Genomic DNA, 26,893 nt, shown 5'->3' with positions numbered 1-26,893 from the left:
CTGGGTGCCCCCTTAAGTTCATCAAGGCAATCCGCTTCGACTAAGCGAGTCGCTCCCGGCTCCCTGATACTAGTGCCTAGTAAGACACCTTGGCCGCACTCCCCACCTAATCTTCTGTGACGTTAAGCTAGGTGTCGAGGAACAGTCACGTATCCCCAGCAATGAGGCGGGAGGAGACGACAGGTAAGAGAGAGCCACCCAGGGAAGGGAACCCGGGGAGGTGGTAGGAGATTCCATAGCTCACTGTTTATTTGTCTTATTTCAGATCTCCCACCCAGCCGTCCCTACCCTTCCTTCCCTCGCTCACCTGCCTCCTCCGTCCGAGTGTGTTACACATCCTCCGGACTAGGGGCAGATGGGAGGTGGACCCCATAGAGCATCAGCGTCATCCTGAGGAGAGGAAACCTGCGGGGACACGACAATCCCCTACCAGTTTCTTTGCTTTGTATAGATCATCATAATATTCTGCAAAGTCATTGGCAATGTCTTGTGCTGCGGTGAGATTCTGCCCGTCTCTCTGGATGATATGCACCCATCTGACTTCCATCTCTTTCCTACCTAACCACGTCAACAGCCTCACTGCCCTATCCTCGGTTTCGTAGAGGCGATGCCTCGAGGCAAGATACATCTGTTTCTCTTCCCACCGTGCCAATGATTGATATTTCTTGTGGGTTATTTCTATCTGGCAGATGGCGGAATGTCTGGGGTCGCTGCTCATATCCAATTGCAGGAGCATACTATCAAGCGCCACTATGGCCTGCATCTCTTTCCTGTTCTTGTGTGCAATTGCATTTTGCTCTCTGTCCCTTAACTCTGCCTTGAATGCCTCCCATATGACCACTGCTGAAGGTACTGTTCCTTTATTTTCTAGAAAATACAGCTCCGATTCTACCCTCACCTCCTTTGCTATCACCAGGTCTCTAAGTTCCCAGGCATCTAGCCTCCTTCCCCCCGTCTTGTCATGGGTTTCTCCACCCACCGTTTGCCACAGGGAAGAGTGATCCGACAACACGCTCGCTAAGTATTCCACCCTCGTCACCTTACCCAATTCCCCTGCTGGGGCAAAAAAGTAATCTAGTCTGGAGAACACCCGGTGGACGCCTGAAAAGTAAGAATATGCCCAGTCAGATAGGTGGTGTCTACGCAGAATATCTTGTAGTCCCTACGCCAGATATCTTGTAGTCCCGAGAGTTCACGTATTTGACTATTTAGGGGTTGCGCTCACTGAACAGTTTGATTGGTTCTAATTAGAACAATATTCAGGGGGAATTGTGAGGCCGCAGCAAGGTTCCTTATTTTGTCCAATACTCCTAGACTCCAAATGTACAATCTACAAGTGTTTGGGGGGGGCCATATATGGCAGGGTCATAATGATGATAGATCCCTGTGGAAAGTAGAAAATAGTTTTATGTGACTCTTTATGGATCTCCCTGCTAGCACCCAGCTTATTCCTTTACGGCTTGATTTGAACATTTGTTGATAAAACAGGATTGAGATATATAACGTATTGTTGTAGACTCTGAGTGACCCCTAAACATTTGCCATAACGACGCGGTCTGGAGGATGTGTTGGGGTTGCCTGGGGCATTCACGATCTCTTGGCTCAGGATTGTAAAGCTTTGCCTGTTCCACATTGGTTGTGGGAACCTATGGTTCCCCCCCCCTCCGTGGTAGCTACTGGGGTTTTGAAGATCACATTAAAGGATCTACACTGGTTCATCATTGATAATTAGATTTTAGGGCACAGTAGGATAAGTATCCTTTCAGCCTCTTATATTGAGTTCAAAGACGAATACAGATTAGAAGGCTTCTTGGATGAGATTGAGCCTCACAAGCTAAGTCGCTATATATGACATTCCTGGTAGGTACCTTGCCGCTTTGTTTTGTAACATTAAAATGGCTGTGTGCTTCCAAAACGTCTGCTGGGTTCTTTCCCTTTTGTTCCCAGGTGATTCAAAACCATTGAACAAGGTGTAATCCTTTGTCCAACATATCATGGGTACTGAATAAAGTGGATTCTTCCATTATGTCGTTACCTGGGAATTAGGGACTACAGAGAAGTGATTACGATCCTGAGAAGTGATGTCAGACAACCAATTGTATTTGCTGTTTCACAATACCTGTTGTATATACGGCGGCTTAGGCAAAAAATGATTGCCTGCTGAAAGGTAATGCCTACCGTCTGTCTTTTCTTTTAGATGTGCGGGTCAGTGCTGGTCTTTAGGCTTTTCTTACAGTAGATAATGGTTGTGGGTCGCTGTTTATGTAGCAGAGTACTATGTACCTTTATGGATTATTGCATGAGATCTGTACTTTGTATTGGATTGAATGAATTTTAAAGTAGTAACAATTTTTATTGTACCTGTATCTCATTGATTCTGTGTATTTTACACATTGTGATGTTTTCATGTTTTTTTTATGGCTGTATACTCAAATAAAGATTTATGATGATGCCAGTTCTGATATCATTCACATTTTGGACAAGCATAAAGAGGATTTTTTTCTATTAAAAGGTGGCATGTGTTAAAGAATTTGGTAAATGTATTAAGTTTAAGGCAGATGTAATTCCCACTAAGCACAAGGTTAGGTCATAACCCCTAAGTATTAAAGAGGATCTCAAAACATAATTTGATGATATGTGTAACGAGAACATCAGAGAACCAACAGATTCTTCAGAATGGGTTTGAGCAGGCGTAGTTGCTAAAAAAAAGTCTGGAAATGTTCGGCTACATGCCAACCTTCATTCTCTAAATAAAAACATTGTGGTGTGGTTGACTTCCACAATTTGCAGCACATACAAGAACAGCTGCCAGCTCTGGCTGTTTTTTAAAGCTTCACAATAAATGATTTGAAATCCCCATATAATCATATTGTTAATCTTGGAAGTATTTTACAAGTTTTGATGTATCCACATTTTGTTCCATTTCAGTTGAGGCCGACTTGATCGGTCTTAGAGCTGTTCTGACACAGTTGCAAGGCAAAAAGGAGGACAAAGTCACAATTATTCCTCAATTACTTTGAGACTGATTTTAAGGCTCCAGGAGTATTCATTTGATATCAAATATATTCCTGGAGGTGGAAATATGTGTGCTGACTGTTTCTCTAACAAGTCTGAAGATTTTGAAGATATAGGGGCATATGCATCATTCTAAATACCGGTCGCAGAATCGCTAGAATCTTCCCCTTTGCGACCAGTATTTTTGCATTTGGGATGCATCAACCCAAATGCAAATTCGTAATTTAAGTAATTGCAAAATTTGCGATTACTTAAATTGTGAATGCATTTAGGGAATCACAAATTGCGATTCCCTAAAAGCAATGCATGAAGCAAATTTAAATTGCGATTTTGCAATTAGGGATCGCAAATTACCATCAATTAAAAGTTTATTGTAATTCGCGAAAACTTTAAAAAATGCACTAAAGTGGATTTTTCAAAGTTTTATGTTACACTCACACATGCCCTTGGGGCATGTGTGTGCGCAACATGTGGTCACATGGCAATTTCAGCGGTGTATCAGGGTGTCCTTTTGGCCCCCTTACACCCTTGAAATTGCATGCGCAATTTGTGAGTACCTATTTGGTACTCGCAAATTGCGCATGCAATTCCCATTCATTCCTATGAGCCTCTAGGCCCATAGGAATGAATGGGAAGCTATTCCTTAATTGCGAATCGCAATTTACAGTCAAGGAATATGTAGGAATCGCTAATATTTTAGCGAGACCTACTATTGCGATTCCATAATTGTGATTCCTTAATAATCGCAATTATGGAATTGCAATTACCTACAATGATGCATGTGCCCCATAGATGATGAGTGTGCTTTTGTTGCCGTGAGTGCCACACAAGGGTGTGTCAGAGTAATTTCAGAAAAAGAATGGTCATAGTGTATTAGTAGGATTCAGTGAAGAAATTAGTCACACAGTAATTGTGTTGCTGGAAAAGTCCATTGTACATTATCAACAGGTTACACCTGAATTAGCAGAGGAAAATGGCATTATGCTGAATAAAGTCCTTTATTCCTCCCATCACTTTGACAGACAAATAAATCAATTTAGCATACATCCAGTTATTGCTAGCACTAAACATCCTTAAAATAATGCGATTGGTGCCCATTGTTGTTTTTGCATTTGTCACCCCGAGTGGGACGGGTATGCTCAGACGTGAGTCCCGTGCTCTCCATGCTACTGGAATCAAGCTATCCTGGCTGAAGAGGGGTGAAACCCCGAAACCGGTCCTAGGATGCTTGTTTCCGGTCCAGGGAGGACCTGGCTTGGCAATTCAGGCTGCACTGTTCCCATGAGGCACAGGGTCAAGACTGATTTGCATATGGCCAGGTCTAAACTGGGGTGGCATGGTGAGCAAAAAAATGATGGATTTAGGCCCAGATCTCTGTACTGGGGTGAATGTATGACATTGTTCTGCATTCTGTCCATCAACTGTTGTTTTTGCCCATTCATGGATGGTCATGTTTTAGCAGTTGCCAGCAATGCTTATATTTCTGATAAGCACTGCAAGCCATTCAATGAAGGTGTTAATTTCAATCCTTTACCAATAAAAATGTGCCATAAATTAGGTATGAATTTTGCAGGACCATGCGATAGGTTTCCGTTCAACCTTCATCTTAACAGTATAAATGGGTCACGTATACATTTATACATCACGTATACATTTGTATGTATCCCCAAGACTGAAAATGTAATTCGATTTCTTAGCAATGTGTTTGCCAAGGAAGGTGTATCAAAGATTCTGTTTTTTTGACAATATTAGCAAATGTGGGTCTGGCAAGATGATTAAATTCATGAACAAGAAAATATGTCTTTGTATTATCCGTCAGCCAATAGTTGGGTGGAATGTCCTAACAAATTACTAAAAGAAAGCATCCAAAAATATTTTTGCATCTAATTTGGATGTCAAAGATTATCTAAGAGAAAATGTTTAGAATCATGTATTTACCCCACATTCTAGAATGGGTATTTCACCTTTGCTACTTCTCAGAGATAGATAACCGAATTTTAGATTAACGCCTAATTCAGCATTTCCCAAATTGTGGGTTGCGACCCACTGGTGGGTCGAGAGACGATTTGTGGTGGGTCGGGAAAGTCTGAGCAATAAATAAAGATTCATTTGAATTCTGAGTTTATCTGGTCTCATTAGCTGAATCTGCAAAGACGGAGGTCAAATTTAACGCTAGGCCTTCTGACACATCACTGCTTCTTTTAACATGGGAGTGGGGTTTACCCTCCTTTCCCCCAATGCAAATTGAGAGGAGTTTTTGAAGTGAATTATGTGATAAGGAGTACTAGGAGTGTGAAAAGAAAGACCATTGGATGTATCTATTTGAAACACATCTACAAAATGTAAATACCTGTAAATGAACTGTATATATTCTGGAGTTAGGAAAGCAAAAATGAAGCACTTTTTTGTAATTCTGAAGCGGGCTGGAAAAGTTAAGAAGATCAAAACAAATGAAGAAACGCTACTTTGTGACGCATAAATGATAAATATTCACAAATGTCCGATTTCCACACATTATCTTAATTTTATCAGTAAAACTGTATGCTTGTGCAAAGTTAGTGGCCATTTCAAACGAAAATGTGCTTTCTGTAAATTACCATGCGGTACCACACACTGCCTTAGTTATATTTACAAAATTACCAGTCGTCATGTCCATTAAAAATAGATGGGTTTTGAAAGTTTGTCGTTCTAAAAAGTGGGCTGTGGTTCTAAAAAGTTTGGGCGCCACTGGCCTAGTTGGTATGCTAAGCATTTATGGTGAAGAAGGGTGATTTTTTATTTTCTGAACCAATTCAAGTGTAGTGTGTCAGCAAAAGTAATGTGCTTTTGAAGGGAAGAGGTTGGTGAAATAAAGGATCAGTACTTAAGTTGAAACAGTTTCCGAAAAATATTATTTTGGAAAATGGCCATGTAGAAAAAGGTGATTCGTGGTTTGATCTACCATGTGAAAAGCGTCACAATAGAAATTGTGGAGATTTAAGTCCTGGAGATTTTTACAATGGAAATCTTAGATAGCCAACGCTTAGGCACTATGGTTCCTGGCATTGACATCCATGAAAATAATCCACCAGATGATTCTTGTGCACAAATGGAGGAAAATGGCTGTACACAATTGAGATCCCACTCGTACAAAAGGAATGTAAGGTTGCCGGTAACAATTAATGAGCCTGATTCACTAAGGTAAACTGAGACAAAAGCCTAAATTTATGACTTTTGGTATTCACAAGGGCCTTTCCAAACAGTAAAGTTATTTATTTATTTATAGAATTTGTAGAGTGCCCGAATCACCCCGGGGTATCGCCACGCTGTGACTACTCGTGACCAGCCCAGGAAGATGATTCAGAACAGTGAAGTTTTCAGCAGCTTTCTGAAGGCCAGGAAGTTGGTCCACTGGTGCAACTGGATGGGGAGTTGGTTCCAGTAGCGCGGGGCAAGGTGGGAGAAAGCTTTACCGTCCATGCGGGCTAGTTTGAAGCGCGGGGTGTGAAGGAGCACAGGGCCTGGACGGCATGTATCTGACCAACTTTCCTGTCAGATAGTTTGGACCCATGTTGTTTAGGGATTTGTACACCATACAGCAGACTTTAAATTTGATTCTCTTTTTCACTGGAAGCCAGTGTAGTTTTTGAAGTAACGGAATATATGCGGTTCTGGGAGGGGCATTGGTCACCAAACGGGTTGCGGTATTTTGAACTACTTGTAGTTTATTAAGGGAGGTTTCCTTTGCAGAAATCAGCAGGGCATTGCAATAGTCCAGGCGGCTAATGATCAAAGTATGGATTAGGGTTTTACGTGTAGATAGTGGCAGGAGAAGGAAAACACATCGTCAGAGGCCGAGTGTGTGATAGCATGCCCGGCAGTAATGTTCACGTGCTCCTCTAATGTAAGTTTCTGGTCTAACCACACTCCTAGATTTTTCACCACCTGTTTAGGGGGAGGGGTTGATCCGAATTCCCCAGGCCACCAACTGGGGGACCATCTCACTGTTGCTTCTCCAAACAACATGATTTCGGATTTTTCAGTATTAAGCAGAAGGAGGTTTTCCCTCATCCAATGCGCGATGACTTTCATACCCTCCGAAAAGGTGGATTGAATGTTGGGGTTGGATTTATCACAGGAGAGAAGAAGTTGCATGTCATCGGCATAAGAGATAGGAATGAAATCTAATTTCCTCAGTAGGCCAGCCAAGGGGTAACATAGATGTTGAATAATGTGGGGCTCAAACACGAGCCCTTTGGTACCCCCTTGGTGACTTTGGTGGTCTGTGAGCAAAAAGACCCCAGATTGGTGGTTTGGGTTCTATCGGTTAGTTAATTGGTCAACCATTTTAAGGCCTTCCCCTGGATGCCTATGTCCTCAAGACGCTTGAGCAGGATCTGGTGGGAGATGGTGTCGAAAGCTGCAGACAGGTCAAGCAGCACCACCAGGAGTGCTGCCCGACCATTGTCCGCTAGCATTCGGATGTTATCAGTGACTTCCACCAGCGCCGACTCAGTGATGTGCCTAGACTTTTGTCTCAGTTTAACTTATGTTTTGCCTCAGTTAGACTTAAGATCAAAACTGAAGTTAAACTGAGATGAAAGTCTAACGTTACGATTTTCGGTATTCACAAAGGGAATTTACAAGTTGTAAAGTTAGACTTTTGTTTCAGTTAAATTTAAGCTTTGGCTTTAAGTTTCAATGAGACCAAATGTCTCAGTTTACACCTGTGAATCCGGCTCATTGACTACATTATGTAGTAACTTGCCATTACTTCATCAGTTTGACTCTTATGTCATCAATATGTTCTGTAAGAACTTGGAACCTATTGGTGTTCCACCTGCGGCTTGAAATGCTATGTCATTGCTTTCCGGGTAGCAGTTGGAGCAGGCTTTTTCCCAGTTTCTCATCCCTGTGGGCCTTAGGATGAAATCTCTGAAATAAACCATGTGCAAATTAACAAATACTTTGTTTCCTTTTAGAGTCCACCACACAAGAAGAAGCAGCGCTTAACTGAGTTAGGAGCACCTCCCTATTCATGACCAGTATGAAACCCCAATGGTTTGAAAAAACATACATAGAACCAGTAACTCTCCTCCTAATGGTAAAAGTAACAAATGTGTATAAATGTAATTGCAATAGACATTTGAAATTTGCAATTTTCAATATAATTATTTCTTTCTTATTTTTTATTAAGTATTTTTCCATTACGGGAAATATTTTGTAGTAGGAGCAAGATGGTGTCAGTCTGATACTTCGTCGCTCAGCCGCGCACGCCGCACAGCTCGACAATCGGCCATGCGGACTGTTCCAAGATGTCGAGGCTGAGAGCAAACAGGATACGACCGCTGCCGTTATGCTCGTCAGCCCAAAGAAACTGGGAACTTGTCTGCAACGCCGCGCTGATTGAAACGCTGGGAGAAACGATACAATCTTTTAACTGCTCTTTGATCCTCCGCTACATTGTTTCACCACTGGTTGCGCTCCTTTTGGGATTTCTGTCCCTGGATCTAAGAGAGAGCAGGACGCGTGCATTGCAGATTTGCTCTCGGAACCGGGGAGGCGCGAGAGGTGGAGGACACGCTGCGCTGGGAGGTCTTTTTTGCTGTTGTGCTGCTCGGCTCCCTCGGTGTGTATTTCGAGAGCTATTTCTTCAACCAGAAAGCCACATCAGAAACAGCAGATGTCGTCCAGGGCTCCCAGAGTTGGGAAAAGCAAAAAGCCAAAGGTGCCTCAGCCCACGCCAAACAGCAACACTTCAGGGGAGGGTGCTGCACCTGATAACTCAGCAAAAGGTAAAAGGGAAACTAACTATTTAAAACAGGCTACTGGAAAAACCGGGAGCAGTGGGAGTATCCGGGGGGGAAAGGAAGGTACTCAGCCAACAATTGTAGAAATGTTTGCAGACGTTGGGGAGCACCCAAACCCTGGAGCTAACCCGGGGAGCCTCAAGAAAGTGACATTCTATTACAAAGGGAGACATCTTTTGGCGAGCAGACTATAGACCAAAATCACACAGAAGGCTCAGCGGCTTTGGAAGAGTTACCCGCCAATTTACTTACGTTTGCACCAACCTCTGAAGATGCTGTTAGCCACCCAGACTCCATAAAGTCAACGGTCGCAAGCAGAACCGGGGTAAATCATCTAACAAAAGGCATCACAGATTACATCCTTAGAGTCGAACCTAATCCTGGCCTCAGAGCTCCCTGGACTCCAGAAGTTAGTGGTGAACACTTCTATTCGGTCTCGGATGGCTCTCTATCCACCTCTGATGGAGAACAAATCAGTTCTAGTGAAGACGTTAGTATTGACTCTTCTAAAGATGCAGGGACGATACAACGTCGGGCAAAGAATAGAAACCCCCCCAAAAGACGGAGTCAGCTCAAGTGGGACTATTCAGACTCGCAAATGTCTTATCATCCATGTGAAGAAGGGGAGCAGGTCTGGGTGAGTGCTAAAACTGTAACAGAACCTATGACAGAACCCTCCTTATCTTCAATCTTGGCTTCTATTAAGAACTTTAAAGAAGAGGTTCGCTCCGACAATCGAGCTGCTAAGGGGGCAGCCAAAAAGCAACAGGGGGGCCTGCGAAAACAAAACAAACTATTTACTGACATAAGCGACGGGGTCAGTATGGTTGAGGGTCGTGCAGAAAGCTCAGAAGTAGAGGTAACCACTCTGAAAAATCAGGGGTCGGCTCATGAGGAGTGTCTGGCAAATGTTAGGATTAAAATGGAGGAACAGGAAAACTGTCAACGCAGGAACAACCTTCGACTACTAGGCATTCCGGAAGGAGATGAAGATGATGACCCTAGGCACTATATTGTACAATTACTACGCAAAGCTTTCCCGACTCAAACAAACTGGAACTGGGATTACGAAATCCAGCAAGCGCACCGATTCCCCTTCAACATCAAATCGAACCGAAATGGCAGCAATCCATCTGATGGAAAGCCTAAAGCATTTTTAGTGTTCTTAGGGAACTTCCTTCTTAGACAATATGTATATGATCAGGCCCGTCCAAATTCTCCGAAAGGGGCTAATGGGGTGATGTTTTTTGCCAAACCTGACTTTTGCCATACAATGGTAGAGCGCAGATGGCATCTGCGCCAATTAATCACCCCATTTCAACAGCTAGGTGCCCAAGTGTTTTTAATGAATCCTGCCAGACTGAAGGTGATTTTGAATGGGACCACATGAATCTTCATGTCTGAGGTCAAAGCAGGGGACTACCTAGGGGAGATTAAGGCGGGAAAAAAAAGATAATAAATAAATAAAAGGCTAGAGGGGGGAAAAAAAGAAAATGTAAGGAAAAGAAAAAATGCGCTCTGAGGCTTAGAAATTTAAGATATAAGGCCGATAAATGCCTCTTCTTTAACTTAAGGGCGTAGCCTAGCGGCGATGCATCTTAACTGACAACCATCATTCAGGATCCTACTTATTGCTCTAATTGTGAAGGGGTGTGGGGGGGGCACAAATTGTTGGTGATGGCGTTCATGATACTGGTAAATTTGATATCAGATAAGGAAAATATAATATGCAAAAAAAGAAGGGTAAAACACAAGGTAAAAGAAAAGACAATAGGAAAAGGGGAAAAAAAATGTGTAAAAAAGTAAAAATGTTAATATATTGTGAGAATTACCAAAGATTTGATAGCACAGGATATACAGGATATACAGTTAGGAAAAAAGCAGTGAAAAAATGTCAGATAATATGAATAATCAATGTTCCTTAAAAATTGTGTCCGTCAATATATGTGGCCTGAATGATGTTTTAAAACGGCAAAGAGTAGCCCAGGGTTTACGTTTTTTGGGAGCTGAACTTATCACCCTGCAAGAAACACTTGTGGAGGGATCCCAGAAGCACTTATTAAACTCATTGGGGAACAGGGTTATAGGGGGAACCTCCCAGGGGGCAAAGACAAGAGGAGTCGGAGTGCTGGGCCAACATAGATATCCATTGACTTCTAACAGGGTAAAATCTGATCCTCTGGGTAGATGGGTAATCACAGAGTGTCATCTCCCCCCTAATTCGGGCTTTACACTATGCTCCATATATGGGAATAACACTGATGACCCTGGGGTCATTAACTGGATCACGGGCGAACTTGCCCATTGGCCTTTACCACTGGTAATATCTGGGGATTTGAATATTAATCTACCCAGTAACTGGAAGGCAAACGATCATTGGTCTTACACAGGCAGGAAGCCCAAAGTTTATCAGGCCCTACTTAATCTAATACAAACACACGGACTTAGTGACGTCTGGGCTAATCTAAAACCCACTCATCCGGGGCACACATATTTCTTAGCCCCACACCTGTCACTTGCTAGATTAGATTATGTTCTTGTGTCTACATCAATACTCCAAAACTGCTCTATTGAGATGGCCCCACGAATTATGTCGTACCACAACCCCCTTGTCTTGAGCATTACCGGGCTAGGGCTTAGGAAAGAAACCTTGAATTAGAGCTTTGAAAAAGCCCTATTATATGATGAGGGTTACCGCTCACACATGCAGGAGTGGATTAAAGAGTTTTTGGAAATTAATTTAGGATCAGCAGTAGTGAGAACCGTTTGGGACGCAATGAAGGCGGGCATTAGAGGCGAAACCCTGCGGTATTCCATCAGACAGAATAAAAAAGATAAAGCACAACTACAAGGGCTCATGACATGATGAAAAAAGCAGAGGAAAAACTAATCTTAGCAGTTAATTTAGGGGCTGAAATCGAAAATGCTCTGTTGGAAGTAAAAGCTAGTAAGGCAGAAATAGGGTCCATATTTGCAGAAAGAATTGCTAAGAAATGGGCCTCTGACAGGGAAAAAAAATATATGAATGTGGTGATAACATTGGCCACCAACTTGCTCTCAGAATTAGACAACAGGTGTCTGCTAGTGAAATCCAGTCTGTCCAGCTAAGCACTGGAGAGATCACAAAAGATAAAAGTAAGACCCTTAATGCATTTTGTGATTTTTATCAGAATCTCTATTCAGAAGATAATATAGGGACATCAAAACTGAGAGAAGAGGAAAGTCTGGCCTATTTAGACCAGATTACCCTGGCGGCACTTAACCCGAGGATTGTGACCAACTTGAGGAACCCCCTGGATGGGAAGAGATAGCCAAAGCCTTAGGAAGCCTTTCGGATGGGAAAGCGACAGGTACAGACCACATATCCATGGAGTTTTATAAAATATTTGCCCCCCAGATTAAAAACATTCTTATTACACTGGTAGAATCCATCTTTAGTGGAGCACCTCATCCGGAATCTTGGTCTAATGCCAATATAGTGATATTCCCCAAAAAATATAAATCCCCTCTAGAAATGGGATCGTATCGACCAATTACCCTAATTAACTGTGACTCTAAGATATATGCCAAGGTATTCGCTTCAAGATTATCATTGAGAATAGAGACCCTGGTTTCGCAACGGCAACATGGGTTTATCCCTAAAAAAAGTACAACTGAAAATATTCGTAGAGCTATTACACTATTGGATGCAGCTCAAGTAACAGGAGACCCGATCTCACTAATTCTACTTGACGCTGAGAAAGCGTTTGATTGGGTCTCCTGGGTATTTCTTTGGGCTGTTATGAAGAAAATGGGCTTTGGACCTAAAGCAATACAAGCCATACAAGCTCTCTATAATAATCCCACAGCTAAGGTATTATTTAATGGGACCCCGGCGGAGCAGATCAAAATATCACGAGGGACCCGTCAGGGGTGTCCGTGTTCACCTCTGCTCTTCGCTCTCTATATAGATCCTTTTATAAAGGCTATAGAAAACAATCAAACTATCCGAGCGGTGAGCAGATGTGGGCAAGATACCAAAATTATGGCTTATGCCGATGACCTGGCAGTGGCCACCCCTGATCCTGTGACCACCATTAGCGCTTTAGAACTAGAGGCAAAAAAATTTGGGAAAGTATCAGGATATGCACTTAACCAAGGCAAAACCCAGATCATCAACAACGATCAAATTGACTGGGCAGATATCCGGGTGGTACAGTCTGCAAAATATCTGGGGGTCACTTGAATGGCTGATACTGATCTAATTGTAGAAAAAAAACTGACCCCGTTAGCCACTGAAACTAAACAGGCACTTAAAAGACTAAACAATTTACATCTTACCATTGTAGGGAGATGCAACTTCATTAAGATGACCTACTTTCCTAAATTGCTCTACTTTTTTAGAGCCATTCCCTTGGAGATGAGCAAAGTGATGCTGCAAAAATGTGACCATATTTTTTCTCAATTTGTCTGGGCATATTCCCGGCCAAGGCGGGCTTTTAAACTGCTATCGCTTCCCTGAGAGAGGGGTGGCTGGGCACTACCTAATCTGAAATTTTATTATTGGGCTGCGCTCATGCAATATAGTGAAGATTTGCTGCAAGAACATCCACATACCCCAGATTTAGGTCTACCATCACCTTATTATTTGCTTCTGAGGGAAAAGATCCGTGGATGCCTTTGGAGGCAGCTCTCCTACGGCTATTTCAAGCGGGTAAGATTTAAGACTTTAATTAATATCTTTAAAGTCTTCTCCAATATTTGGAAAACTTTTGGGCTGGGTAGTTTAAATTATTATACCCCTCTCAAAAACAACTCCAATTTACCATCGATATTCAACGCTTCCTATATGTCTGAATGGAATCGTACAGGCATACTGAAAATGGGAGATCTGATATCCATCGATGGTATTAAATCATTTTGTGCTCCGAAAACTAAATTTCAATTGGGGGGATATCAGTCTTTTAAATACATGGCTATAAGAGACTTTTTATCCCGTAAGACTGGGGGTACTGCTGGCTTTTCTAGAGTGGACCTCATTGACAAACTACAAAACTCTACCCTGCCCAGGATCGGTTATATATATACTAAACTAGTTAGCTTGATGCCTGACGACATGCTCGCCACTGCAAGTAAATGGCAAAGGTATCTAAATATTTCTTATAACATATTTAACCAAGCTATACAATCAGCTATGAGCGATTTGCTATCAGCTAAACTGCAGGCACAATTTTTTAAAACCGCTTTCTTCTTCTATATTACACAGGGTAGAGTTGCAAAATGGTGGGCGGGAACATTCTGTCCCAGATGTGCAGAGTTCTGCGCGGACTCGATTCATATGTTCACTACTTGTCCCCCACTTATTCCTTTATTGGGTCAGAGAGAGGACTTTTTTAGCAACTTTCTGTCACAAGACATTCAACTAACACCCCCGACTGTTCTATTAGGCACGCAAGACAATGTTTGCAGAAAAAATGGAGGCGCACTTATCTTTGTTGCTATGACCATTCTGCCTCTCTGTATAACGTCATGATGGAGGGACCCTAACCCTCCACTATTCTCTCACTGGTTAGCTAGACTGATGTCTACTTATAACATGGAAAAGGCTATATTTTCCAAAATGGGCAATAGGGGGGAACAAAAGGGCCTTGCTATCTGGCAACCGTTATCCGCTTGGCTTAGATAGATAGACTTAACAGGGATCTTGCAATAGTTTTCACTCCTCTGGGGGATATCCTGAGGGATAATTACAATTATATTTGATCTTGTCTGATGTTAGTTGAGACACTCCTGTACTCATACTGCTGATGTCATCAATAAGTTTTAATGTTATAGGATATATTGCACAATTGTTTATATTGCTTTTAGATATTTTCTCTTTCCTCTCTCTTCTTCTTCTCTTCTTTCGTTATCCGTCTTTTCTCTACTCTTGGCCCACTGTCTTCTCGATCTTTGAAATATTAGACATTGAATAACTGTAATAGATTATTCATCAACCAATGCCTACTCTGATGTTTTTAGAGCCGGGGGGGGGGGCAGAGGGCGGGTAGGGGGGCGGGTTGTGATAAAAAAGGTTTTTTTTTCATCTCTGTATTTGTATTTTGTACTTTCAATTTAAAAAAAAAGTATTTTTCCATTATAATTATTTTCTTGACCAATGACCATTGAAAAATGTTATATTGTCTTTCTACACATCTAAAAAGCATACTCCAAATATAGGTTTATACTTCAGAATTTTTTTGTGCTTTAATCATTGTTTTCAAGGTGGCTTATATGTTCAATAGCTAACATAAGTCTGTTATGCGTTGATAATACAATCCTTTCTGTTCTGTTCCTTCACAAAAATAATTAAGGTTCAAAAGACTGTAATTGGTCCCCAAAGTCTTTGGCAATAAAATGTAAATGAAAAAAGCAATTCAAAGATAGTCTTTCCCCAACAAAAATTACAATTCATGAAGCAAAGGTCCTAGTTGCAGGTACATAGCAACTCGTTTGTCCTGCAAGGATGCCATGAAACATGCAGGAAGCTATACCTAGCAATCCAAGATAGCCACTTCCATCTCCAAACCTCAACAGGAAATGGGGTCTCCTAGGAGCTATGGCTCCTGTTCGGTTGCGCTTACGTATTACAGCCTCCATGATCACAAAGCCTTTCACTAGGTCTGGCCAGCACTCAATGCACTCAATGCACACTGCGATCCCCTCCCTACCCGCGGAAAAGACTCGGCCAAGGCGGGCCAGCAGTACAGCACCACCGTGCTCTCTGAATCCCCAATGATAAGCACTGCCTCCTGCAAATTATAATCTTCATGAAATCAAGAAATCCAACCATTGTTTAGTTCATAAACTGAATATTCTCTGATAGACTTTGTTGAATTCATTCAACTGTTATTGGCCACAAACTGGTCAGTCAGCTATCTAGAAACTGAATGGTCACTCAGACTTCTTTAATACTGCGGATCATTTGATACTATCAGAGAGGTTCGAGGGAGTGATTTCAACTGAAGGCCATACCTTTATCAGGGTCAAAGTCTTCCGTAGAGGTGGTGGCTGTCAGAGCTCAACCTGCTGCCTGACCCTAATGGATGTTTGAATACCGACCGTGACTGTGGGCATTAGGAAGGAGTCCATTGCCTGAAGGCTCCTCATCATTATGGCTGGGTGGAGATGGTTAGAAACAACAACTACATCACTATTGCTTGACACATGGTGCTAAATCTAGTACCTATGGGGTCTCTGATCTGTTGAGAGTTTGAATTACACATGGGTATTTACTTTAAGATCTTGATAATGATCTACCAAGAACTTAGACAATAGAACAACTTACATCTGGGAGGCTCTTTCCTATCGAGTACAGCCAGGGATCAAAGGCTGGGAAAGGCCACTTTAGCCAGCGCAGAAGTCATACTCTTAAGCAGCCTAGTAGCAGTGCTTTGATCTAAATAATACCAACTAAGGTTTTCTTAACAATGCAACAAAAATATCAACCCTTTGCCCAAAGAAGCGACTATGCAACATTCTGCTGGGCATGTCTATAAAGTTCACAACTTACAATGAAACAATCTTCTGCCATCTTTACATAACACTCTTTTTGAAGGTACAGCTTAGCTCGCTTACTTGTTCCATATGTTCCTGCGCGTCAGCTGCGCTCCTTGGGGAAACATTTGGTCACTGTCCCCCGTATTAAACGCCTTCGTGCGGGGGGGCGGTCTTTTTGCTGTTTGGCAGCCAAGTTTTGGAACTCTCTGCCTGTCCAGATCCGTTACAACAAACAAATGATGGACGGAATGCTGACAATGCAAACATTCTCCCCCAGTCAAGAGATCTGGGTTAAATCCATCGTTCTTTTGCCCACTACACCACCCCAGTTTAGACATGGCCATATGCAAATCAGTCTTGACCCTGTGCCTCATGGGAACAGTCCAGCCCGAACTGCCAAGCCATGTCTTCCCTGGACCGGAATCAAGCATCCTAGGACCGGTTTCTGGCTATCAGCCGTCATCAGCCAGGATAGCTTGACTCCAGTGGCGTAGTGAGCACGGGTCCCACGTCTGGGAATACCCATCCCACTTAGGGCGAAAAGCGTTACAACAAACAAATGATGGACGGAATGCTGACAATGCAAACATTCTCCCCCAGTCAAGAGATCTGGGTTAAATCCATCGTTCTTTTGCCCACTACACCACCCCAGTTTAGACATGGCCATATGCAAATCAGTCTTGACCCTGTGCCTCATGGGAACAGTCCAGCCCGAACTGCCAAGCCATGTCTTCCCTGGACCGGAATCAAGCATCCTAGGACCGGTTTCTGGCTATCAGCCGTCATCAGCCAGGATAGCTTGACTCCAGTGGCGTAGTGAGCACGGGTCCCACGTCTGGGAATACCCATCCCACTTAGGGCGAAAAGCGTTACAACAAACAAATGATGGACGGAATGCTGACAATGCAAACATTCTCCCCCAGTCAAGAGATCTGGGTTAAATCCATCGTTCTTTTGCCCACTACACCACCCCAGTTTAGACATGGCCATATGCAAATCAGTCTTGACCCTGTGCCTCATGGGAACAGTCCAGCCCGAACTGCCAAGCCATGTCTTCCCTGGACCGGAATCAAGCATCCTAGGACCGGTTTCTGGCTATCAGCCGTCATCAGCCAGGATAGCTTGACTCCAGTGGCGTAGTGAGCACGGGTCCCACGTCTGGGAATACCCATCCCACTTAGGGCGAAAAGCGTTACAACAAACAAATGATGGACGGAATGCTGACAATGCAAACATTCTCCCCCAGTCAAGAGATCTGGGTTAAATCCATCGTTCTTTTGCCCACTACACCACCCCAGTTTAGACATGGCCATATGCAAATCAGTCTTGACCCTGTGCCTCATGGGAACAGTCCAGCCCGAACTGCCAAGCCATGTCTTCCCTGGACCGGAATCAAGCATCCTAGGACCGGTTTCTGGCTATCAGCCGTCATCAGCCAGGATAGCTTGACTCCAGTGGCGTAGTGAGCACGGGTCCCACGTCTGGGAATACCCATCCCACTTAGGGCGAAAAGCGTTACAACAAACAAATGATGGACGGAATGCTGACAATGCAAACATTCTCCCCCAGTCAAGAGATCTGGGTTAAATCCATCGTTCTTTTGCCCACTACACCACCCCAGTTTAGACATGGCCATATGCAAATCAGTCTTGACCCTGTGCCTCATGGGAACAGTCCAGCCCGAACTGCCAAGCCATGTCTTCCCTGGACCGGAATCAAGCATCCTAGGACCGGTTTCTGGCTATCAGCCGTCATCAGCCAGGATAGCTTGACTCCAGTGGCGTAGTGAGCACGGGTCCCACGTCTGGGAATACCCATCCCACTTAGGGCGAAAAGCGTTACAACAAACAAATGATGGACGGAATGCTGACAATGCAAACATTCTCCCCCAGTCAAGAGATCTGGGTTAAATCCATCGTTCTTTTGCCCACTACACCACCCCAGTTTAGACATGGCCATATGCAAATCAGTCTTGACCCTGTGCCTCATGGGAACAGTCCAGCCCGAACTGCCAAGCCATGTCTTCCCTGGACCGGAATCAAGCATCCTAGGACCGGTTTCTGGCTATCAGCCGTCATCAGCCAGGATAGCTTGACTCCAGTGGCGTAGTGAGCACGGGTCCCACGTCTGGGAATACCCATCCCACTTAGGGCGAAAAGCGTTACAACAAACAAATGATGGACGGAATGCTGACAATGCAAACATTCTCCCCCAGTCAAGAGATCTGGGTTAAATCCATCGTTCTTTTGCCCACTACACCACCCCAGTTTAGACATGGCCATATGCAAATCAGTCTTGACCCTGTGCCTCATGGGAACAGTCCAGCCCGAACTGCCAAGCCATGTCTTCCCTGGACCGGAATCAAGCATCCTAGGACCGGTTTCTGGCTATCAGCCGTCATCAGCCAGGATAGCTTGACTCCAGTGGCGTAGTGAGCACGGGTCCCACGTCTGGGAATACCCATCCCACTTAGGGCGAAAAGCGTTACAACAAACAAATGATGGACGGAATGCTGACAATGCAAACATTCTCCCCCAGTCAAGAGATCTGGGTTAAATCCATCGTTCTTTTGCCCACTACACCACCCCAGTTTAGACATGGCCATATGCAAATCAGTCTTGACCCTGTGCCTCATGGGAACAGTCCAGCCCGAACTGCCAAGCCATGTCTTCCCTGGACCGGAATCAAGCATCCTAGGACCGGTTTCTGGCTATCAGCCGTCATCAGCCAGGATAGCTTGACTCCAGTGGCGTAGTGAGCACGGGTCCCACGTCTGGGAATACCCATCCCACTTAGGGCGAAAAGCGTTACAACAAACAAATGATGGACGGAATGCTGACAATGCAAACATTCTCCCCCAGTCAAGAGATCTGGGTTAAATCCATCGTTCTTTTGCCCACTACACCACCCCAGTTTAGACATGGCCATATGCAAATCAGTCTTGACCCTGTGCCTCATGGGAACAGTCCAGCCCGAACTGCCAAGCCATGTCTTCCCTGGACCGGAATCAAGCATCCTAGGACCGGTTTCTGGCTATCAGCCGTCATCAGCCAGGATAGCTTGACTCCAGTGGCGTAGTGAGCACGGGTCCCACGTCTGGGAATACCCATCCCACTTAGGGCGAAAAGCGTTACAACAAACAAATGATGGACGGAATGCTGACAATGCAAACATTCTCCCCCAGTCAAGAGATCTGGGTTAAATCCATCGTTCTTTTGCCCACTACACCACCCCAGTTTAGACATGGCCATATGCAAATCAGTCTTGACCCTGTGCCTCATGGGAACAGTCCAGCCCGAACTGCCAAGCCATGTCTTCCCTGGACCGGAATCAAGCATCCTAGGACCGGTTTCTGGCTATCAGCCGTCATCAGCCAGGATAGCTTGACTCCAGTGGCGTAGTGAGCACGGGTCCCACGTCTGGGAATACCCATCCCACTTAGGGCGAAAAGCGTTACAACAAACAAATGATGGACGGAATGCTGACAATGCAAACATTCTCCCCCAGTCAAGAGATCTGGGTTAAATCCATCGTTCTTTTGCCCACTACACCACCCCAGTTTAGACATGGCCATATGCAAATCAGTCTTGACCCTGTGCCTCATGGGAACAGTCCAGCCCGAACTGCCAAGCCATGTCTTCCCTGGACCGGAATCAAGCATCCTAGGACCGGTTTCTGGCTATCAGCCGTCATCAGCCAGGATAGCTTGACTCCAGTGGCGTAGTGAGCACGGGTCCCACGTCTGGGAATACCCATCCCACTTAGGGCGAAAAGCGTTACAACAAACAAATGATGGACGGAATGCTGACAATGCAAACATTCTCCCCCAGTCAAGAGATCTGGGTTAAATCCATCGTTCTTTTGCCCACTACACCACCCCAGTTTAGACATGGCCATATGCAAATCAGTCTTGACCCTGTGCCTCATGGGAACAGTCCAGCCCGAACTGCCAAGCCATGTCTTCCCTGGACCGGAATCAAGCATCCTAGGACCGGTTTCTGGCTATCAGCCGTCATCAGCCAGGATAGCTTGACTCCAGTGGCGTAGTGAGCACGGGTCCCACGTCTGGGAATACCCATCCCACTTAGGGCGAAAAGCGTTACAACAAACAAATGATGGACGGAATGCTGACAATGCAAACATTCTCCCCCAGTCAAGAGATCTGGGTTAAATCCATCATTCTTTTGTCCACTACGCCACCCCAGTTTAGACATGGCCATATGCAAATCAGTCTTGACCCTGTGCCTCATGGGAACAATCCAGCCCGAACTGCCAAGCCATGTCTTCCCTGGACCGGAAGCAAGCATCCTAGGACCGGTTTCTGGCTATCAGCCGTCATCAGCCAGGATAGCTTGACTCCAGTGGCGTAGTGAGCACGGGTCCCACATCTGGGAATACCCATCCCACTTAGGGCGAAAAGCGTTACAACAAACAAATGATGGACGGAATGCTGACAATGCAGACATTCTCCGCCAGTCAAGAGATCTGGGTTAAATCCATCGTTCTTTTGCCCACTACGCCACCCCAGTTTAGACATGGCCATATGCAAATCAGTCTTGACCCTGTGCCTCATGGGAACAGTCCAGCCCGAACTGCCAAGCCATGTCTTCCCTGGACCGGAATCAAGCACAGGCACAGGGTCAAGACTGATTTGCATATGGCTGGGTTCAAACTGGAATGGCATGGTGAGCAAAAAAACGATGGATTTAGGCCCAGATCTCTGTACTGGGGTGAATGTATGACATTGTTCTTCATTCTGTCCATCAATTGTTGTTTTTGCATTTGTCACCCCGAGTGGGAAGGGTATGCTCAGACGTGAGTCCCTTGCTCTCCATGCCACTGGAATCAAGCTATCCTGGCTGACGAGGGCTGAAAGCCCGAAACCGGTCCTAGGATGCTTGTTTCCAGTCCAGGGAGGACCTGGCTTGGCAGTTCGGGCTGGACTGTTCCCATGGGGCACAGGGTCAAGACTGATTTGCATATGGCTGGGTTCAAACTGGAATGGCATGGTGAGCAAAAAAACGATGGATTTAGGCCCAGATCTCTGTACTGGGGTGAATGTATGACATTGTTCTTCATTCTGTCCATCAATTGTTGTTTTTGCATTTGTCACCCCGAGTGGGAAGGGTATGCTCAGACGTGAGTCCCTTGCTCTCCATGCCACTGGAATCAAGCTATCCTGGCTGACGAGGGCTGAAAGCCCGAAACCGGTCCTAGGATGCTTGTTTCCAGTCCAGGGAGGACCTGGCTTGGCAGTTCGGGCTGGACTGTTCCCATGGGGCACAGGGTCAAGACTGATTTGCATATGGCTGGGTTCAAACTGGAATGGCATGGTGAGCAAAAAAACGATGGATTTAGGCCCAGATCTCTGTACTGGGGTGAATGTATGACATTGTTCTTCATTCTGTCCATCAATTGTTGTTTTTGCATTTGTCACCCCGAGTGGGAAGGGTATGCTCAGACGTGAGTCCCTTGCTCTCCATGCCACTGGAATCAAGCTATCCTGGCTGACGAGGGCTGAAAGCCCGAAACCGGTCCTAGGATGCTTGTTTCCAGTCCAGGGAGGACCTGGCTTGGCAGTTCGGGCTGGACTGTTCCCATGGGGCACAGGGTCAAGACTGATTTGCATATGGCTGGGTTCAAACTGGAATGGCATGGTGAGCAAAAAAACGATGGATTTAGGCCCAGATCTCTGTACTGGGGTGAATGTATGACATTGTTCTTCATTCTGTCCATCAATTGTTGTTTTTGCATTTGTCACCCCGAGTGGGAAGGGTATGCTCAGACGTGAGTCCCTTGCTCTCCATGCCACTGGAATCAAGCTATCCTGGCTGACGAGGGCTGAAAGCCCGAAACCGGTCCTAGGATGCTTGTTTCCAGTCCAGGGAGGACCTGGCTTGGCAGTTCGGGCTGGACTGTTCCCATGGGGCACAGGGTCAAGACTGATTTGCATATGGCTGGGTTCAAACTGGAATGGCATGGTGAGCAAAAAAACGATGGATTTAGGCCCAGATCTCTGTACTGGGGTGAATGTATGACATTGTTCTTCATTCTGTCCATCAATTGTTGTTTTTGCATTTGTCACCCCGAGTGGGAAGGGTATGCTCAGACGTGAGTCCCTTGCTCTCCATGCCACTGGAATCAAGCTATCCTGGCTGACGAGGGCTGAAAGCCCGAAACCGGTCCTAGGATGCTTGTTTCCAGTCCAGGGAGGACCTGGCTTGGCAGTTCGGGCTGGACTGTTCCCATGGGGCACAGGGTCAAGACTGATTTGCATATGGCTGGGTTCAAACTGGAATGGCATGGTGAGCAAAAAAACGATGGATTTAGGCCCAGATCTCTGTACTGGGGTGAATGTATGACATTGTTCTTCATTCTGTCCATCAATTGTTGTTTTTGCATTTGTCCAGATCCGTAGCATGACCTGTTTGTCCGGCTTTAGGAAGGCGATTAAAACTTTTCTTTTTCCCCTTGCTTAACGTTCTTCCTTCTTATTCCACTCCTCTTGCTGTTTCTCTGTTTTAGTGATTTGGTTCCGCTCTTTAATGCTGCAGCGCCGGGACGCCCCTTTGCTGGGGCAGCTGTGCGCTTTATAAATCAGTATAACATAACATAACATAACATAATGTACTCTATTCTGCAAACATGTTTACTTCCAACTTCCACGTTATTCCAGCCCAAAGTGTAACTTCATGGGATTTTCTTTCTAGGGCAGCTGTGGGTGGCACATACAAAGTTGGCTAACTATTACCAAACCAAACACGTTTCCCTAACAGAAGGCAAGACCTACTAATTTTGCCAATGCCTGGGTTATTTTGGAGTTGAAACTGATCTGGTTATCACTCTAAATATTTAACATGGACTGTTTGATCGACCATGCATTCCTAAATAAGGCCTTAAAATCTCCTCACCACTAGATGTGCATTCCATCCTGCAGTTTCCATGGCAGCAGCACCTCTGAGTTCCTGGGCACTGATTGTCATGGCTGCATTCCGCGGGAGAAGGACGAGAATGTAGACAGATGGACCTGTTGAAGGCCGGACAGATACCAACTTTATCTGAAACAGAAGCAGGGAATTATTAAATAAGATTTCTACTTGTCTGGGATTTTACATTTGAAGATAACATGTTGCAGAAATGTTTTTTGTTATAAAAACACTGACTTAACAGCTTTGTTTGCTAAAGTTATTACATATTCCCCAATTACACTTAAAGTAGTGTTAGACCTGACAACAAGCTCTTCAATCCAAGGCTTTTGCTGAAAGGAGTTATTTTATTGCATGTTCATGGCTGATCGGCTGTTACGTATATTTTTGCTATTCCATATTCTTGTCCCAGTTTCCTCCTTTTTGCCAACACTAGACCACTCTTCATCTTATCAGTAAGCACAATACTGATCTGAACATCTAGAACATGGCCATTGGAAGGAACCATTCAATTGTAGGGCCAAGGTGTAAGTATGGTGTTTCAAAGGTTTGGCACTTGCCTTAAGCCTATAGTCTCCCACTGTCTATGTGCCTGCCCGTGGTATATCTTCCCAACCCCAGCCACGTCAATGTGTCTGTTTTTGCTTCACATCCTAGTCACTGGAGCAGGAAGGTTCTTTAGTCCACCATCTCTGGCTCAATACAGTTCCACAGGTTTGGTCTGTGTCCTAAGAGAGGAGACACCTGGACAAGGCACTGCAGACAGTGGCATGGTTACTACAACACACCTATACCTAGGAGTTAGGTGCCGACCCATTTCCGCATCAATTGACATGCTTGTCCATTAACCCAAGCGCTGAGAAACAGATCCTGATTGGATGGGAGGATGTTGGGAGTCAATATGAACAGCGGTGAGCATCTGTTTGCCATTCCCAAGGTACCCAGAGTCACAGTGCGCCTCTGCCTGCAATGGAAAGGTACAACAAAGATACACTTTATAATTATTGGTTACCTCCAAAAGCTCTGAGGCTGAGTTGCCACTTGACATTTGTTATGGGTTCAAGTGCCACTGTTTATAAATGAAGTATGGGTTTGTGAGTCAGATCTTATTCAATTCAGAGTTCACATCACCCACGTAGCAGTAGCAAAAGGTAGCACCTTCTCTGCCTGGCTTTCCTTTTGCTACCCCTTGCACTGTCATTGCTATCTATTCTTTAGTCTCCACTGCTTGTCCTTCTCAGAAGCCCCAGGCCAGAGCTGAAAAATAAAATGGTATTAAACTTTATTTAGTACCATTTTATTTTTCAGCAACCAGCCCATCCAGAACTGAGTGACAGGACAGGGCGGGGCCAGTGCTGCTGAGTGGCAACAGGAAGCTGTGCATGTCTCTTTGCCAGCCAGACATGCACATTTTGAGCTTCTCTAACCCAGCTGGGTTAGAGAAAGCTCAGTCCTCCCGGGCTCTTGAGAGCTCTGGGTGAGCCTGCTCCCTCCAATCCTGGCACTGCTCTCATGCTGGTTAGAGAAGCACCAGAATTGGTTAGGGGACTTGGCTGGGTCCCGAGTTGCCTGCCTTGAGAGAAGACAGAAGGAGAAGGAAGTTGCGTATTTTTGTTTTTGTCACCCACTCACCACCCTTGGTACATGCCAGCCGCCACTGCTTCTCAGAGGCCATTAGCAGCAAACCAGAGTCTGTTGAGGGTTTAAGTTGAATTAAGGGGTCCACATTGTGATGTCATTGTATTTCTAAGGTATGGCATGTCACTCCTGCTCCCTCTGCCATTTTGGTAAGTCAGCCAGGTAAATTTAATGTTAAAATGTGCCCTGAACTGCCATGGTCCTATTGTATATATATAGGTATATATATATATGCCTATGTATATATATATATATATATATATATATATATATATATATATATATATATATATATATATATAGGTATATATATATATAGGAATATATATATATACCTATGCTTCAGCCACGTCCTGGGTGTGTCTATACAGCTGGTTCAGAAAAGTTGCAAAATGAAGAACATCCGCCTGACTACTCCATGCTTGTGACACTCTATTTGGTAATTTTCGAAACAAGAAAACTCCATTTACCTGAAAAAAATGTGAAGATATTAAACAAAAAAGTAAAAGTAAAGGGAACAACGGGCTTAAGAGAACGGGGCAAGAGAAAACCATCAAGGAGAAAATGAGCAGGAGTAATACAAAGCAATTAGGATGGAGTTGGGGCAGAGACCCTATATTAATATGTGGTATACAGGAACAATGATATAAGTGGGGATTGAGGAATCAATAATTGTCGCGGTACTTGAGTTTAGCCAGGGGTAAAGGTAATAAAGCATAGGTAAGATAAACAAGAGTAAATATAGGGGTAGGGATACTAAGGAGTAGGCATTGGTAGGGGTACCATGATATAGTTAGGGAAAGAGGTGCTTGGGTTTAGCCTGGGGTAGTGGTACTAGGATGTGGTAGAGGTTGATGTACTATGGTATATTTAGGGCTAGAGATACTAGGGGCGTGGTCATGCCAGATGGAATAGGCTGTAGGCACGAATAGAGGTGCTAGAGTATGGGTACAGGCAGGAAGAGATGTCAGGGAAGAGGAAGTTGTAGTAGGGTAAAAGCTTGGGTAGAGGTACTAGAGGAGAGGAAAGATAAACAAGTATATATAGGTGGGGGAGTAGTGGCTCATATGAAATGCTAAGGAAACTACGGTATCGGTAGCGGGAGAGGTACCAGGGTATGGGAAGATATACAAGGTTATAGACATAGGAAGCCATACTAAGGAATCAAGGCATAGGTAAAGGCCAGGGAAAAAAGTAAATATAGTGGTAGAAATACTATTTTATGATTCCTAAACCGAGGACATACTTTCAGGAATAACTATTCCGTGCTAAGGTATGGGGCCGAATACAGAGGAAGTTGGCTCAGAAGTTATCCCTGAAATCTCGGGGTAAATTAGTTGGGGTAAGATAGTCCATGCCAGGAAGAATTTGTGCAGAGGGGTAGTATCTTGGGCAGATTGTACCGCAAGAGAGCACCTGGGGCATGGAAGGAGGTCCCTCTCCGGATATTAAAATTTAGGAATACCTTGGGAGTCAGAGCGCAAGTGCCTTTCAGGATGATCAGGGCCGGCTTAAGTGCTGGTGGCGGCCGGTGCGACAATCATTTTTGGCACCCCCACACCCCATGATCGCCTCCTCATATCCTCTCACTAACACTGGGCAAAAGCGTCCCTCATCTCTCTAATCATAAGTTATTCCTAAACACAGTGCCCCCCTGAGGTCAGCGCCCCCCTTCACAGGTCGGAGCCCAGTGCGGCCGCACCAGCCGCACTGCCCTAAGGCCGGCCCTGAGGACCATATATGAAAAACATTTGTCTCCAAAAAACCGCAATCAAGACTTAATGGATGCAATTGATGATGGAGGGGGATTGGAATTGAAGTGCCTGGGTACCCAAAAGGGTGATTAGCCGCACTGTACAATTCGAGGGATTAAAGTATTTTGTGGAAGTGCAGCCAATTAAGTTGTTGTAGCTTTTTCAAAACATGGGCGAATGTCTTCAACCCAAAGATAAATCCAGATCCCCTCAGGAAATGAGCATGTTATGGTTGGTTTCATGGCTAGTTCAG

At 44.6% G+C, this 26,893-nt stretch overlaps 1 protein-coding gene across 2 annotated transcripts in view; it reads right to left on the bottom strand.

Annotated features, from left to right (window-relative positions):
• LOC146822221 (uncharacterized) overlaps window positions 1-26,893 on the bottom strand; it is a 168,703-nt gene that overhangs the window by 76,916 nt on the left and 64,894 nt on the right. For both annotated transcript variants that reach the window (XM_085613370.1, XM_085613371.1), the window contains exon 6: window positions 23,234-23,380. In XM_085613370.1, the coding sequence (XP_085469496.1) occupies window positions 23,234-23,380 (147 nt within the window). The remainder of the gene's footprint in view (window positions 1-23,233; window positions 23,381-26,893) is intronic.

The sequence above is a fragment of the Triturus cristatus genome, chromosome 6 (assembly GCF_964204655.1).
Source record: "Triturus cristatus chromosome 6, aTriCri1.1, whole genome shotgun sequence".
In the NCBI taxonomy this organism is placed as follows: Eukaryota; Metazoa; Chordata; class Amphibia; order Caudata; family Salamandridae; genus Triturus; species Triturus cristatus.
Note: the sequence above shows the minus strand (reverse complement) of the source record. Positions and strands in the feature narration are given on the sequence as shown.